Genomic DNA, 18,653 nt, shown 5'->3' on the forward strand with positions numbered 1-18,653 from the left:
AATACAGTTGGAGAAAAATCTTGGCTTGATGAAGAGTTTCCAGGGTCTGCACCAGGAAAATCAACCATCATTGATTGGTATGCTGAGTTTAAACGTGGTGAAATGAGCACCGAAGACGGCGAACGCAGTGGACGCTCAAAAGGGGCTGTCACCGACGAAAAAATCAAAAAATTCACAAAATAATTTTGAATGAACGTAAAATGAAGTTGATCGAGATATCAGACATTATGAAGATATCACCTGAACGTGTAAATCATATCATTCACGAATATTTGTACATGAGAAAACTGTGTGCAAAATGGGTGTCGCGCGAGCTCATAATCGATCAAAAGCAACAACGTGTTAATTATTCTGAGCAGTGTTTGCAGCTGTTTAAGTGCAATTAACCTGAATTTTTGTGTCGATGGATGAAACATGGCTACATCATTTCACACCTGAGTCCAATCGACAGTTAGCTGAGTGGACTGAACACGATGAACCGAATCCAAAGCGAGGAAAAACAAAACATTTAGCTGGCAAGGTTAGAGCATCAGTATTCTGGGATGCGCAAGGTATAATATTCATTGATCATCTCCAAACGGGCCAGACCATCAACAGCAATTATTATATAGCGTTTTTGGATATTTAAAGGATGAAATCGTTAAAAAAACGGCCCCATTTGAAGAAAAAGAGGTGCTGTTTCATCAAGACAATGCGCCGTGTCACAAATCAATGAAATGATTGCAAATGAAAATTGCATGAATTGGGCTTTGAATAGTTCCACCGTATTAGCCAGATCTGTCCCCCAGCGATTTTTTCTGTTCTCAGATCTCAAAAGAATGCTCACTGGAAAGAAATCTAGCACCAATGAAGAAGTGATCGCCGAAACTGAGGCCTATTTTGACGCGAAAGACAAATCGTGCTACAAAAATTGTATTGAAAAGTTGGAAGATCGCTATAATCGCTGTATCGCCCTCGAAGGCAACTATGTTGAATAATAAAATCGAATTTTGCCAAAAAAATGTGTTATACTATGGTAGACCGGGGACTTTTCAATTGACCTGTTACTACGATTAGTAGAAAACACAATATTTTGAAATTGTATCACGATGGAAAATTTTCATTACGTAGAAAAATGAATATTTCGTAAACATTGAAGAAATGGTGGTAATAATGAAGGCAACCATAGAATCTCTTCCTCACCGCTGTGGCCGTGAAGCCACTCACTGGCAACAGGGTGATCCATCTCCTCTCGAAATCTGTCCTGGGACAGAGAAATCCCGAAGGCTTCGTGTTCCCAAAATCGAAATCTGTCACGCGCGTCACTCCTTCGCCGATTGCCATCTTCGTATAGAAAAAAATACCGGACACGCTGTCTGTCGCTCGCCTTCAAACTGACTGAAATAACCGCTGCTTCGAGATTTTTCGTTTCTCTTAGTTTATTGCGATAGTAAATTCGCTGACGTGAGGTGCTCATTAAATGCGTTTTTGAATGGACAATAAAATTTCCGACTGATTGTAGATTTCGCGTGGAAACAAGATCGAATTGAAAAACACTACAAAGTTCATCATTTCCTATTTCTATGCAAACCATCTCGACACGTGAAGAAAGAACTGAAAATAAAAATGTTATAAAATTCCGAAAAATATCTCGAGAAATCTATCAAAAACTGAAAGAGTGGTACCTAATACTCAGCGGTTAAAAATATTGCGTTCAGTATCTAGACATGACAGTTTTTATGAAAATGCAAGTTTCCGATGAAATATTTGTTCATTAAGGTTTTCCAATAAGTGGTTTCATTTTGAATAGTAAAGCAGCTATTACTTATGGAGCCGTCATCTTTTGAAATTTGACAAGCAAAAACTACGGCTTTACTAAAAATGGAACGGTACAACTAATAAAAAGTGGTTTTTTTTCAGAGCAATAGAACTTTAAATTGCAATAAAACAACAAATGAAACCTCTTTTTGGAAAACCTTTCACGTATTTTGATTTTGACTATGTCATTAATTCTTGATAGTTGGGACTGTTAGGAGGACCAATGCGATATAGATTAGCAAATGATTTTTGAGCCAAATTTCATGGGAATAGCTATATTATGGTTTTCATCAGAAAAAATAAGTAAAAGCTTTTATCAGAAATAACCTTTTTCGGCAACCGTCCGGGAAGTGCTCACTTTCCGGACGCTTTTTCTCTGAGAAAGTAGCATTTTCCGGCCTAGTCCGGAAAGTACGTACTTCCCGGACTAGGCCGGAAAAGAATCATAGAATCCATATCAACCGAGATTACGGCTGACAGTTCATATGAAATTAGTTGTCAAAAATTTGCATGTTTTTTTATCGCAATCGCAATAAATCATGGAAAGCAGCAGCGATAGTGTTATTTTACATGGTTGCCAAAAAAATATTATACGCAACACGCCCGAAAATGGTTTTTTTGGACTCACAGACTTCCAGGACTCGCTTACGCTCGTCCTGGAATTTTGTCTATTCGTCCAAAAAAACCCTATTTTCCGGACTTGTTACGTAAATTACTATTTTTTGAAAATTTCTCCATTTTCTATACCAGTAAGGAATAGCTTTACTTTTTCGGAAAATGAACGGAATTTAAATTAAATAATGTCAATTTGACATGTAACACATCGTAATTCAGTCAGTGAAATCAATTAACTTTCACTGAACAAGAGGGCGTAAGCTTCTGACCCTATGTCCGTGCTTTTATGGAACTTTAATTTACATGATCGATAACCCTATTCCCTTATATTAATGCCGAAAATATTTCTGGGCCTTTACATAATTACGATTTATACCTTTCAATTCGATGACAACCAACTCTTTAGTCCTCGTGGATTAATAAATTCTCGAAGCATATGACTTTTCGTAGGATAGAATGAGTTATGTTCCATTCATGATTACACAAAAAAAAACTTCGGAAAAATCCAGTTACTCAACCGAAAATAATTACCCTTCCGATACATAGACAGTTGGAACGTTTTTGGAAAATATAGATAAAAAATACCGATGAGTTAATTTTCAAAGTTTATACTCGAGTCCATTGACATTGGGTTAGTTCCAAATTGGACTCTCGGTTGAGATGAAAATCAAATGTTTTCAATCACGAGTCACATGATAATGTTGTGCGTCAATGAAATTCCATTCAATATTCACGTTCCATAGCACAGGAATCTTCTCGTGATGTCAATGATATCAATACTGTATTTTCTGAAGAATGCAATACGAATGTGTCAAAGATGGGTATTTCGAAACAAGCCAAGATGCGGCTTGGTAAAGGGTGTTTTTTTAGAGCTATAGAACTTCAAATTGCAATAAAACAACGATGGATTATTCGACTGACATGAATTTTATTTATCCGCAAGATAATCTTGTGGCATTACATTTTAAATATGATTTCTGGCATATGGCCGCCACGGCTGGCTCGGATGTAGTCCAATCTGGACGTCCAATTTTCTATGACTTTTTCCAACATTTGTGGCCGTATATCGGCAATAACACGGCGCATGTTGTCTTCCAAATGGTCAAGGGTGCACATAGACCAATGACTTTACATAGCCCCACAGAAAGTAGTTTAGCGGTGTTGAATCACAAGATCTTGGATGTCAATTCACAGGTCCGAAACGTGAACCACAGCTCCTGGACATCATGGTTGTTCAATTCAGGAATGAAAAAGTTAGTAATCATGGCTCTATACCGATCACCATTGACTGTAACGTTCTGGCCATCATCGTTTTCGAAGAAGTACGGACCAATGATTCCACCAGCCCATAAAGCGCACCAAACAGTCAGTTTTTCTGGATGTAACGGTGTTTCGACATACACTTGAGGATTAACTTCACTCCAAATGCGGTAGTTTTGTTTGTTGACGTAGCCATTCAACCAGAAGTGCGCTTCATCGCTAAACAAAATAAAATGGACGTAGTGCGCGATACGTATTCCGCACAGAACCATTATTCTCGAAATAAAATTGCACTATTTCCAAGCGTTGTTCAGGCGTGAGTCTATTCATGATGAATTACCAAACCAAACTGACACTTGACAGCTCTTAAATCGGTCGCCATCTTGAACAGTAATGCCAACTTAAAGTTATATACCTCGAAAAAAAACACGCGTTATTATTTTTAAGTATTTAGTGGATTCGATCCTTAATTGATGAAAATTCATATTGATTGATATAAATAAAAGTAAACACTGTTAATTTCCACAGATTTTTTTTTCATTCAACAATTGTTTCTTCATCTTAGCGGCTTCATCAAGAATTGGTTAAAAGTGTTTATATTTATTTTTATCCAATATTATTTTCAAAGCATGGGCCCATTGTTGCGGCAAGTAGTCAAATGAAAATCTGGAAAAGCGTTTTTATAGAGTCGTTCAAGTAAGATTGGAAGATTACACGTTGTTTCACAAAATTTTTAGGTTCATAGGAAAGGAATAGAGAATTCCACGCACCGAACGTAATTCGCAACAGTAAGCCAGATCGGCTTTTAATTCCTCCCGAAGTGCACACGCGGCCTAATACGTGCCTTATCTGTTCGTTTCGCGATAACGCAAGCAGTTCTCCTTTTTCGTTCGTCAAAGGGTCACACAGAACACAGAAGTGCCTTCACTTATTTACTACTAGGAAACGGAAATTCTGTGTAATTGTTTTTCACCTCTATTAGCCGTATCTCGGCTTATCCCAGAAAGGAAGGACTACTGCGTTCCACCTCGGGTCGATATTGCACGTGATCTCCTCGCTCTTCCTGCTCTCTTTACGTTCTATTCGATACACGACTGGTTATAGTTAGATCGAATTATTTAGTATCGAAAGATCTGTGTGAATATAATCGATTACACTACCAATATTTTCTTCGGCATGATTTTACTTGAAAAGTATTTCAATATACAGAGTGAATCTTTGACTTGTACATATATAGGGTGTTTTTTTTTTCGAGGTATATAACTTCAAGTTGGCATTAATGTTCAAGATGGCGACCGATTTAACAGCTGTGAAGTGATTTAATCTCAGTTTGGTTTGGCAATTCATCATGAATAGACTCACGCCTGAACAACGCTTGCAAATAGTGCAATTTGGCCCAAAATGAGATTGCCGTTGTTCCCGATTTTCATAAGCGAATTTTGTTTAGCGATGAAGCGCACTTCTGGTTGAATGGCTACGTCAACAAACAAAACTGCCGCATTTGGAGTGAAGCTAATCCTCAAGTGTATGTCGAAACACCGTTACATCCAGAAAAACTGACTGTTTGGTGCGCTTTATGGGCTGGTGGAACCATTGGTCCGTACTTCTTCAAAAACGTTGATGGCCAGAACGTTACAGTCAATGGTGATCGATATACAGCCATGATTACTAACTTTTTCATTCCTGAATTGAACAACCATGATAACCTGGAGCTGTGGTTTCAACAAGACGGCGCAACATGTCACACAGCTCGTGCCACAATCGATTTATTGAAAGACACGTTTGGTGACCGCCTAATTCCACATTTTGTACTTGTGAATTGGCCTCCAAGATCTTGTGATTTAACAGCGCTAGACTACTTTCTGTGGGGCTATGTAAAGTCATTGGTCGATGCGGATAAGCCACAAACCCTTGACCATTTGGAAGACAACATTCGCCGTGTTATTGCCGATATACGGCCACAAATGTTGGAAAAAGTAATCGAAAATTGGACGTCCAGATTGGACTACATCCGAGCCAGCCGTGGCGGTCATATGCCAGAAATCATATTTAAAATGTAATGCCACAAGATTATCTTGCGGATAGATAAAATTCATATCAATCGAATAATCCATCGTTGTTTTATTGCAATTTAAAGTTTTATAGCTTTAAAAAAACACCCTTTATAAAAGAAATTAAAAAAATTCTACCTAGGTGTAACACCATGGACAGTGTGATACGGTATTCAGTTCGCGTTCTTGGAAGGCCGTTAAAGTTAGGGCGGATGACAGGCGACAGAGAGGAAACAAGCCAGGAATTGACAAAATGTGTCCGCTAAACTTTTCTTCGTGAAAATCTGTTATGACCCGTTATTACATCGTTCATGATTAATATACAGCTCGGGGAGGATCACCACAGATGACGGGGGTTGCTCCAGGAGGGATAAAATGGGAGTTTTCGAGATCGAGGATACATCGGGGAGGGATCTTACGAGTTGAGAGGAAATAATTATTCAGTTCGATAGTAACAGAATATTGTGTGCAACCTGCCTTAAAAAATAGTAAATTATTCAATGAACATATATTTCTCCATATAATGAACCAATAATAATCATTTTACTTTCCTTTGAAATCGACCGGTCAGTAAAAAATCGGACCCCTTTACGGTTTATGAGTTTATTATCGCTTTCAAGATGAGTACTTTTATTGCACTACGAGCACGTTTTTGGTCGAGGTTTATTATTTTCCATTATCCAGCCGTTTTCTCGGCAGAGCCCCTAATTTGACATCTGCGATTTTTGCATTCGTCATTGGTATACACTTACCCGTTGTTTTCGGTTTTTTGTAACATTCTTGTCACAAAATTTCAATATGTAGTTATCAAAAAACTGGACTGAGTAATTCGCATCGAGAAATTGTCTGGGTTGTATTATACAATGTAATTTATTAATTAATCTTTTCTTAAAAAATCACGAATATTTAAAATCCACCAAACCGGTGTGTTGAGTGTTCTGAAATCAATCATACAAATGACAGATAGAGCATGAAATGTCATATAATTTGTGATTGTTTAAGAATTGATCGCTAAGCATATGAATATTAATATTTTTTTAGATAATTTTGACATCCACTGCCAGGTTCATTAGCCTTATATGAATATTATTATGTTGATATTATCTTTCGGCTTGTCCCGTAATAGCAATCATAATATGACCGTTAAAAAATTTTTCAAACGGTAGAGGAGGGCAAAAGATGTTATTCACTCACTTCATTGATGTGCTTGTAAGTCTTGATGAGGTCCACGCTAAGCTTCCGCAGTGGCGCCACCCCAGGATCCCTGAAGGAGTTGGGTATCCTGGCTTGCATCGCCTGAATGTCCACCGAGGAGTTGGAGACCTGGGAGGCCGTGAGGATGTCCTCCGCCACCAGTCTCCCATAGAGGGGCACATGTCGTCTGACCATGTTCTCGCTGCCGCCGCCTCCTCCTCCGCCGCCACTCGACGCCACTGGAACAAAAGTGCTACATTTAAATTTTATTTTTAATAGTTCGATAGCCGTACCCAAAGATTTTTTCTATTCATGGTTACTGTAAGCAAGGTGATTGGAGTCAGGAAACAAATATTTGTTCGCTAATACGCGTCTTGAAAACTTACAAGAGGCCAGTTTAGCTATATCAAATCTGCTAAAAAAATTAAAAGAGTTGTATTGTTTTTTATTTGACAACAGAACAAAAAAATATTGCGAATGAAAGAATGAAGAAGATTTTTTTTCTTGTTATCTAGTGAGTCGATCTTGTACGAAATTTATAGTGTGAATCTTTATGTTGCTTTACTTAAGGCCACAGATAACTTAAATCCGACTCAATCGGGAGGATTCTCCTTCAAACGAAAATTCAGTATTTGTTAAGGAATATCGTTAAAATAAATCCATCTTAAAAATACTACACTGCGCAAAAAAATTAACGCACATTCTGAAAATCTCAATTTTAATGAAAGTTTACTCTACATTGACTTTATAACTTATTTTTTATGTTCTCTCGGGAAGGTTTTGAACGAAACAAGACACATTAAATGGGAGAAAAATTCAGGATTTCACTGAATCTTATGTGAAAGAAGAGAAATAAACAATTTTCAAAATACTGGAATGCTGATAAGTGATTTAATACTTGGTATTTCCACCCCTTGCGTTAATTACGGCTCGGCAACGACGGTCAATACTCAAAATGAGTGATCTTAAAATGTTCTGATCTAATCCTTCCCAGATTTCTCTGAGTTGGATTCCTAAGTCATTAAGAGTAGCTGGATGATTTTCTGAACTTCTCTGCCTTCTATTGAGGTTGTCCCAAATCTGCTCAATCGGATTGAGATCTGGACTTCTTGCTGGCCATTCCATTCGAGAGATTTCAACCTCTTCAAGGTACTCCTGAACGATGCGCGCACGATGGGGTCTGGCATTATCGTCCATAAAAATGAAATTTTCACCAATGTATGGGGTAAATGGCACTACATGCTCTTCAAGAATGTTCCTTATATACCTATCAGCATTCATAGCTCCATTATCAACGACCACTAGGTCTGTGCGAGCAGTCAAAGATATTCCACCCCATACCATAATCGATCCTCCCTCGAAACCAGTAGTATTCAGGAAAAAAAAAAACTCATAATTTACTTCCTTTCGACGAAAGTGGGAACAATTGTAATATTCCTAACTTCTACTGATCATTCAACCGTTCTGACAACACCGCACAGAATATTTGTCACTCCTCCTCTGGGCAAATATTGACAGATCAGGACAATGTCACGTGGTGGCGCTCCCTCTTAATGCAAATATTTGTTTTAATGTTTCATATCCCGATTGTAAATGAATAAAAACAAATATTGAAGATCATATGGGCCCCTTCCATTATCCAAATGTGCCCAGGGCCCCAAATAGGATAGAGACGGCCCTGTCGATCCCGAAACGGAAGTAGTTTCCGTTTCCGATCTCCCGGACCCGGGCTGTGAAACCTCTTGCATCGTTAGGGGACGATTCATTAAACGCCCGGACCGCAAGAAGCGAAATAAATTTTGGCCAAGTCGGTGTTCGCTTCAGTCACAGCGAGTCGAAATTAGGCAAGAAATTATATCGATACTAGGCGCGGATGCCGGCAGCAAAAACCGCTCTAAACTTGGCGAGTTCGCGAACTTATTGAGGCCGATAAGTCAAAAGGAAGGGTGAATTCGAAAACAGAAATCGTTCCAGAAGGGGCACTTCTCGATGCTCGTTTCGATTCGGTCGGTGGGATCCATAGAGTAATAAACATAGTTGGAGGGAGTATACGCAATTTTTACATGTCCCCAATACGCTCCATTAGTGATGACGTTACACACCGCCATTTTATTTCTCCTGTCAAGTTCGGAATCCAAACAAACAAATTGTCATTCAAATTAGTATGTTGTCGTTGAAGAAATTGGCGTATTTTGATAAATAATATTATTTGAGGAACGATTTTACTATTAATTGATAGACAGAAGGCACGAGATTAATGCCAGTAAGTTCGAACTTGAAGTTCAACTAATAAACACGGCTTTTTACAAAATCTGGGGAATGATACAGGATTCAAACTTACTGGTATTAACCTCGTTCCTTCTGATTATCAATTAATACCGAAATCGTTCCTCAAATACTCTTATTTATGAAAATGAGCCAATTCCTTCAACGACACCGTACTAATTTGAATGACAATTTATTTGTTTGGATTCCGAATACTGACAGGAGAACCAAAAATGGCGGTGTGTGACGTCACACTAATAGAGCGTATATGGTTAGATTACGTTGTCGGATTGTTATATATTTTCAAATCCACAATTTTACTATTTATCATTATGAATGTATATTATATGTATTGTGTTAAATATATTTATCTGAGTGATTCCTAATTGCATATGCAAATTTGAATATTTGCAATTCGATATTTTTCCAAATTGTCGAATTTATAGTAAATAGAATATTTATCATTTTCTGTATCTACCTGCTGAAATCCAGGGTTTGGCAACGATTTCTCTCCTAGAGTCATCAGTCGTTTCACGTCTTTGGGCGAGGTTCAATTTTGTTTTCTGAATTTTTGATATGATATATTCAAGTATTCATCACAATATACCGGGTGTTTTTTTCGAGGTATATAATTTTGAGTTGGCATTACTGTTCAAGATGGCGACCGATTTAACAGCTGTCAAGTGATTTATTCTCAGTTTGGTTTGGCAATTCATCATGTCAAACGCTTGCAAATAGTGCAATTTTATTTCGAAAATAATGGTTCTGAGCGGAATACGTATCGCGCACCACATCCATTTTATTTTGTTTAGCGATGAAGTGCACTTCTGGTTGAATGGCTACGTCAACAAACAAAACTGCCGCATTTGGAGTGAAGTTAATCCTCAAGTATATGTCGAAACACCGTTACATCCAGAAAAACTGACTGTTTGGTGCGCTTTATGGGCTGGTGGAATCATTGGTCCGTACTTCTTCAAAAACGATGATGGCCAGAACGTTATATTCAATGGTGATCGGTATAGAGCCATGATTACTAACTTTTTCATTCCTGAATTGAACAACCATGATGTCCAGGAGCTGTGATTCCAACAAGACGGCGCAACATGTCACACAGCTCGATTTATTGAAAGACACGTTTGGTGACCGCCAAATTTCACGTTTTGGACCTGTGAATTGGCCTCCAAGATCTTGTGATTTAACACCTCTAGACTACTTTCTGTGGGACTATGTAAAGTCATTGGTCTATGCGGATAAGCCACAAACCCTTGACTATTTGGAAGACAACATTCGCCGTGTTATTGCCGATATACTGCCATATGCCAGAAATCATATTTAAAATGTAATGCCACAGCATTATCTTGCGGATAAATAAAATTCATGTCAATCGAATAATCCATCGTTGTTTCATTGCAATTTAAAGTTCTATAGCTCTAAAAAAAAACACCCTTTACGTAAAATGCAGTGTATCATTCACCCGAAGTAATAAATGTATGAAGTAAATAAAAAGTTATAGCAATATTTTCATTCGAAATTAATTTTCATAAAATTGAAAGATCTTGGCATCTTGTACACCCTGTAGATCCGATCCCTTCTGACCGAAGCGGCCAACAATTAATTCATCACGGTAGATCCACCTCGGTTGAGGGGAACAGGAATAATAAGTATGATTTTTCTGGGGTCGGTGAACTGAACAAGTGATTACGGCTCATGGTTTGATGTTTAATTGGGAAGTTCTAGCCGATGTTCAACCGAGTGTTACCTCATCGTATAATAGAAAACGTCAATTAATGAAGATCATTTTGAAAACAATGAATATTCGCCGGTTACACTATCTCCAAGACGGAGGGCTCAGTTTCTCCTTTTAATAAATACCATTAATTATAAGAGGTAACTAAGAACAATAATTAACTTCGTTAAAATGGAGATGTACATTGAAAAATGACGTTCCCTGTAACGCCACACTGGCTGGAACTCGATATTTCAGTGTTTTCGTTACGATACCTGTAAATATCGATTTACCATCAACATCAAAAGGAATGGATCTCAAAAGAACGTCTTAATCAACAAAATTAAAAAGTAGATATCGTTCCCAATACAAACGCAGAAGATGTCTCGGTAAATACTGATCGAAATGAACATGGGATGAATTTGCGATAACGAAATATACACCGGCAAAATTAGGGGAAAGGTCAAAATCTCAGCGAAGTTTGTAGTTCATTTTCTCTTGAACCCTTCGGCTGATTTTACCAATTATTTTTTTGCATTGTAGCTTGATTCCTCGTAGACATTACTGATCGAATTCGGTCACTTCGTTTTCGGTTATATACAGAGGTGAACAAAAAATAAAATAAAAGTGAGATTTTATTCAAAATATCTTTTTTTAATTTTCGAAAGTATTTTTATAAAATATATCTAAATTCGAAATTTTTAGAAATTAGTAAGAAGCAAAGAAATTATCATATTGACGGAAGGACATTGCTCTTGTTATAGAAAGCTCAATTTTTGTGTGCTCATCAACAGTTGTAACCATAAAAATATTGAGACTCTTAGGTAAAAAAAGGTTTTTGACCATTTTTTGTTATTTATTTTAATACAAACCATACAATGCTATATATTTTTGAAATCAGCAAAATTTAAGCTTTTAAAAACTGAAACAGAAATCTAGTGTTCCCATTTGAAAAACATAACTTTGGGTCATAGCTTCGTAATTAAAGACCCTTTTGAAAAAACAAGCACGCCACTGGATTTTACGTAAAAAAGTGCCTGTATAATGTTCTAATTTCAGAGCTCTATCATCAGTATTAGCGGAGATATAAATGTTTTTCGATATCGCCTTTTTTCCAATTTTCGCTTAAAACTCGAAAACAAAAGAAGGTGGCCAAAAATGAATACTACCCTTGTTAGTTTCTCAGAAAAAGAGATCGAGAAGGGGGTATCAGATTTTGTCTATCTCCTCTGGTTTAAAAGTTGTAGTGCTAAAACATCGAAATTTGAAAACCCTGTACAAACTTCGTTGATATTTTGTCTTTTACTTAATTTTACCGTGTGAATGTGTATTATTCTCACTTTAAACTGGTGTTTTTCTCTCAGAATTCACGTGTCGAGTCATTCTACGTAAAAGTGTGAAATTTGTGATGTTTTAATAAGACAATATAGACGATTACAATGTTGTTGACTTTTACTGAATTACAGCAACGTTGATGTGTTCAAATCAAGGATTGAAGATAAGAAATGTAGAACAAACTACTGTTTCATAATTATTGATACGAGAACTGGTTAGGTTGAGTGAATAGATGAGCGTCTAACGTAAACATACACTTGAAAATGTTGTAATGTGTACCTGAAGTGTACACAAATTGTGCAATGAAACTGTCAGTATTCAAAGCTGTGAATGGTTTCGATCGAACGTTGAAAACAATCCCAGTCGAGATCCTTGACAAGGTATGAATGAAGTGTGGAACTAAACAAATTTTTCCGAACTTTGCGTTTACGATAACGTTAGAAATGATTCAAGACTATCTCTAATCTGTGTCTATTGGAATTTTCGAATTCCGATAAATCTTCTTGTTATTAATAATATTTTATCATTAAAATTTAAATTATGATTCAATTTTTTCAGGTTACCAAGATGACATAATACACTCACCGGCAAAAAACTCGGACACCTAAAATTTTGCTGAAGAGTGTTGACCAAGAACTTTCCTTATTTTTCATCGATATCAACTGTTTCTACGTCCCAACTGAAGATAGATTCCTTGCTATTCAAACAAACTCCAGAAAATTTTTCAAAAAATAAAAATTGAATAATGGCGAAAAGGATAGTCCTTGCAATAAACTGAGCGTAAACTCTACAATTTTCCCGACCTGTTTTACAGGGAATTGGAAATTGGAAATTTGGAAATAAGCTATCAACATTTTTGGATAACTTTTCTATTTCGTTTTAAAACTAAATAATTCATCTTCAATTTAGCGTAGAAATAATTGAAATGGTAATGGATACAAATACAGAATGGCGAAGGCTACTACCTGAGAATGGCAATATTTGAGACTGGTTTATACCGGATGATTTGAAGTTGAAACAGTCAAAAATCTCGAAAGTAAAAAGGTTGATGGTTTTGAGGGAGAAATCCACTCATGTCAGAACCTCTTCTATTCAATTCCTCCTTTTGGGAGGCATGAGGGTCACCCGGAGTTTCTCTTGAAATCTGTTTCATCTAAAATATTTATAATTCAATAAAATGCTTTCACCTTCTTATAAAAATGTTGACATTTTCTGTCAAAAATGCTTTAAACTGGCATGCTCATCTGATAACATCAGATGGTAAACATGTTAAGAAGTGTTATGGAATGAATTCCATGAATTCACATAATTAAGAGTATGTTACGAAAAGTGTAACAATTAAAACACAGAAAAAAATTTTTGCCTGCGTAACAGGAAAACTCATTGCTCTGCTTTTAAAATCAAATGAATTATCTGAACGGTTTCTAATCGTTAATGAATAAGAATTAAAACTCGTAGTAATGTACATCTTTGAAAAACATAGATGCTATTGGCTACGCCACTGGCAGACGACAAGAAATCATCTTTTATCGCCCTTCTGATATCCACATCCGCCGTGTCTTCTTGGCGTACTCATTTCCTTATTTCTTATTTCCATGCATCTTGGAATAACGTGTCTATCTTTAAGAAAACTCGAGAATACAATTCCCCAGTCTCCCTTTATTTTTTTTTCTTATTTCTTTTATCCTCAGAAAATTATGATTTATTTCTGTCGGTGTTTTTGTTTAGAGTGGCTATTATGTATATTCGAATACGTATTTTGACAGTTGGCTATTTGGTGCACTACCAAATTATCTTGAGAATGATTGAACTTTCAAAATACATTTCATTGTACATGAATTTATTTTTCAAAAAAGACAAATCTCGTAAGAAATATTTTGATAGCCCAATTCATTAGAGTTTGAATTTTCATCATAAAATTCTGCTGTTTTATTCCAAAAGAAATTTTACATTTCAACCTTAAATCTATATAAATATTTTTGAATAATATGAATAAGGTTTCGTTATGTTATGTTTGTGTCTTGATTTCTTTGGAAACGCATCTGAGAAATCCATTCAAAAGTGATCGAAACAAAGATGTGACGTATTGTTATCTTCCTGTCAGAATATTTGTGTGAAAACTCTATCGGAATTGGGAAATATTACCTTCGGTAATATAACTATTCATGCAGTAGAACGGAACAATAAAATTTCAAACAAACAGAAACAAGAATTCGATTCATAATACGAAAAGGCTCATTCAAAAATATGTGCAAAGTGTATGGCTGTAACACACCTTGTCATGGACGTAAAGTTCTGAAAACTCCGACGAGCTGTATTTTGATGTGGAATAACGACATACAACATGCTTACAAACAGATAGACTCTACGGAGCTTCTGTCAAACAGGCAATAACCAAGTTGGAATTCCTCTCAATCGAGTTTAAATCATTATGTGGCTACAAGACTTTGTCGTCGCCATTCTAGCAATTTCACACAAGTTCGGGAGCCTTGTTCGTCCCACTCTTATTTTTCGTAGATAGATTCGAGCATTTTCGTGGATAAGTACAGGGTCCCTATAAATGATTGTAACATCGCAGTTGTCTTTGAATTATTCTTATTTTACCGCTTCATATTAGTTATTTATAATACAAGTGAAGAAGGCATTGATATTCTTCCACGAGTTCAAAATTCAAAAACGAGACACGAAGTGGCGAGTTTTTGAATGAACGAGTGGTAGAATGAGCCTTCTGTACGAGTATTATACATTATTTTCTCTAATTCATTGAATTTTCATTAAAATTAATGAAATATTTCCATAAATATCATTTTTACATTGGAAAATGTTGGTTGACAGAACTGATTTCTTCAAGGCAAATTGATGAATTGACATATAAAGCCGTGGCGGAAAGTTCGGAGTACCAACATATAATAATAAAATATAACCATGAAAACTGTGCGTTTCTGATATATTCTCGCACGATTTTGTTCTACAAGATGTGGAAGAATGAACGGAATAGCCACAGAATTAGAAAAAAATAATTCTTTGATTCAAAAGCAGAGACATAAATGTTTTTTGATATCGCCATTTTCCCAAAAGGTGGCCTAAAATGAATACTACCCTTGTTAGTTTCTCAGAAAAAGAGACCGAGAAGGGGTATCAGATTTTGTCTATCTCCTCTGGTTTAAAATTTGTAGTGCTAAAACATCGAAATTTGCCCACCCTGTACATAAGACTGAATAGCATATGTCTATTGAAGCAAAAATTTTCAATATTAAAAAACATTGAATTGAAACTTTATGGAAGTTGACATTGAATAGTAAACATGGTTGAGAAGAAATCTACCACTAGGTTTTGAAGTACCTAATGGTTGAAAAATTCATAGGACATTTCTTGCAAATATTATATCAATATTAATTTGAACAAGTGCACAACTTTTCGTCAGTGGGTTCGTCAGATGTTTTTAATTGGTGAACTTATTTATTTGACTACCACACCCGATATCCTCGAATTGTTTTTAATTGGTGTTATTTACATAATATACAGGGTGATTATCAAAAGATCATGAAGTTGGACAACTCAAATTCATCAAAACTCAAGATTTTCAGATTACGATAGTACGACTCTACTCACAACTGTATTTCGAAAACATAGTGTTTGCAAGATTATGTTTATGAGACATTTTAATCTTATACTCTCGTAACTCCATTTTAGGAAAACCTAGTGAAAGGTAAGAACAATCGAATTGGTAATAAAAAAATATTTTGAATAATTTTATTCAAAGTTCGTTATTAAAACCCCTTTTTCTCACATTACAAGATATAAGTAAACTTTGTTGTAAAAATGTTTTTCGATTAACCCCCCCCCCCCAACAAAAAAAAAGATCTACGCCCTTGCTAATAACAAGCTTTATGAAGTCAGTTCAAATTCAACAACTTTTGTAATTGTATAAACGCGTTGTTTTTTTTTAGAGCGGACTCATTATAGATGGGAAAAATGAAGAGGGTAATGTCAGATCAGACCTTGGAGATGAGACTGAAGATAAGTTAGGAAAGTGATTTGAGTCAGAGTTCTGAGAAAGAAAGACAAACAAATCCATTTCAAAGTCTAGGACGATGACGTAAAGCTGGCGGCTATTCTTTATCTCCAGTTCGACCCGAAGGGATTACATTTACGCGAATGGACCAGAAAATACTGAGAGGATTCATCTCTGACCAAACAGCTATCCACTCTTGGAATGTCTTTTCTTATAACTCACTTGATGGCATTGGTTTTTAGGATAACTTAATATGTATTAATCAAGATTAATCAGTTTTTTTTCTACTCAAGGCAACATGAAACATTTCAATGAATATCAATATTGGATCAAGAATCCTGAAAGAAACCATCTTAAAAATGCTATGGACTAGACTAGGCAAAATCCTACGGACATACGTGTAATCGTGATTTTCGTTTACAATTCTGTTGCTAAATGTCAGAAAACGAATGAACTTATTTTGAACAGACTCAAAAGTCGAATATAGCAGTAATAGCAAAAGTATTAGGTGTACAAATTTGCTTCCACCGTTTTGCAATAGATAGCTGTAGCGGTAAGTGGTAGTCGAAATAAATAGATCGTCGATGTCATACAATAAGCTTAGATACTTGTTAACATAACGCCATCGAAATATTGGTCGATTTGTGTCTACATCATAAAGTTGTTCTCGATTGAACATGTCAGCTTACGAGCCAAATTCTCGTTATTTGCGGGAAGTTTTAATTTTCTGTTTTGATATGAAGAAATCTGCGGCTAAGACTCATCGAATGCTCTTAAATACCTATGGTGAGGCCGCTATTAGTGAAAGAACGTGCCGAAAGTTGTTTCAACGGTGATTTTGACGTCGAAGACCAGTATGGCGGTAGAAGAGAGACGGTTTTCGAAGATGCAGAATTGGAAACATTACTTGATCAAGACTCGTGTCAAACGCAAGGGAGTGATTCAGAAACAAGAAAATTAGGTGTCGTACGAGTTGAAGCGGACCAGCACTTCCGGTGTTATGAAGAAATACAAAATTGGATAGCTTCAAAAGATGACCAGTTTTTTCAACGCGGGATTCGTACGCTGCTCGAAAGATAGGAGAAAGTAGTGGCCAGGTATGGACAATATTTTGCACCATAAATGTATAACCAGTTTTCAACAATAAAGCCTCGAATTTCGGAAAAAACTGCGGAAGCAAATTTGTACGCCAGTGGATCTCGGTTCCTATATAACAAATCAAATTTTAAGACCCTTCATCTCGAAAACAATGCATTTGACTCTCCTTTCTCAAAATTATTCCCAGAAATCTCTCATTTTTTTTCGCACCTCAAAGTCGTTACAGAAAAATGGACCATTTTGTATAATTGTCCCTTACCCTACATTTTATTGAAAATAATATTCAATTATTTCCTGGAAATATCCCGAATATCGAAAAGGGAGCAAAATTGGTTCCGGTCAATTTTTGAAGAGAAGCCTAGCTGGAATCATCCCGGAAATTCCAGAATGTCATGTTCCCTCCGAACGGTATCAAATAATCGGTCCAATCGAGAACGAACAAATTTTTAATTTCGCTATATGCCCCCGATAATTGAAGTGGCTAATTGGCCGGACTGGATACGGATAAAGCCGAATAAATTATCGAATTTAATAAATCACTTTCATCTCGTTCCATATCCCCTCCCCACCTTCATGCCACGTTCGCCATAACGACATAAAGGTCCTTACAGACGGTCATTTTCCGTTTTAATTTCATTTTAACTAACAGTTTTCCTTATGTGTAAAAAGTAAACGGGGAAGTGAAAAGACATTGAAAACTGGCTATAACCATTTTTTTCAACAGTTCTTAGAGTGCAACTAAGTTTCCGCTGGTTTTTTCATGAAAATAGCAACTTTATTGTGAAAAACTGGTTACAAGAGAATCATTCAAAGTATTGTCCTTTGTTAGCTTCAACTTTTTCTCATCTTTCTGGTAGAGTTCGAATGCTGTTTCAACAAAAGTGTTCATCTTTTGAGGCTATCCACGAATAAAGCAATTTTTTGATGTCTTCATATGAGTAGTACTGCTGAAGAACCAGACCATATGCCATAGACCGGAACATGCAATAATCTAACGGCGCAATATCTAGGAAATATGGCGGCTGGGGTAGAACGTTCCATTGGAGCGTTTCCAGATATATTTTAACAGGTTTACCAACATGAGGCCGAGCGTTATCCTGCTGTAGAATTTCGTGTATAATCAATTTTTCCTACAACTGCTATGAAAAGAAGCGTATTCTTCATAGCTTACCCAATTTCAAAACTATGTATTGCTCATACTGTGGAAAATATTATTTCTCACGGCACTTTGCCCACACCTCGCTTAGTAGACTAATGAAATTGGGCTTTTGAGTCGTTACTATGGAAATGCAATAAA

General features: G+C 36.3%; 1 protein-coding gene across 5 annotated transcripts in view; it reads right to left on the bottom strand.

Moving 5' to 3' along the window:
• LOC123683969 (serine/threonine-protein kinase minibrain) overlaps positions 1–18,653 on the bottom strand; it is a 63,253-nt gene that overhangs the window by 21,923 nt on the left and 22,677 nt on the right. For 4 of the 5 annotated variants that reach the window (XM_045623004.1, XM_045623005.1, XM_045623006.1 and 1 more), the window contains one exon: positions 6,918–7,156. In XM_045623004.1, the coding sequence (XP_045478960.1) occupies positions 6,918–7,156 (239 nt within the window). Of the gene's footprint in view, positions 1–6,917; positions 7,157–7,210; positions 7,229–18,653 lie in introns of those variants that run through there. The other variant, XM_045623008.1, reaches the window with a different exon arrangement.

The sequence above is a fragment of the Harmonia axyridis genome, chromosome 7, assembly GCF_914767665.1.
Source record: "Harmonia axyridis chromosome 7, icHarAxyr1.1, whole genome shotgun sequence".
NCBI lineage: Eukaryota > Metazoa > Arthropoda > Insecta > Coleoptera > Coccinellidae > Harmonia > Harmonia axyridis.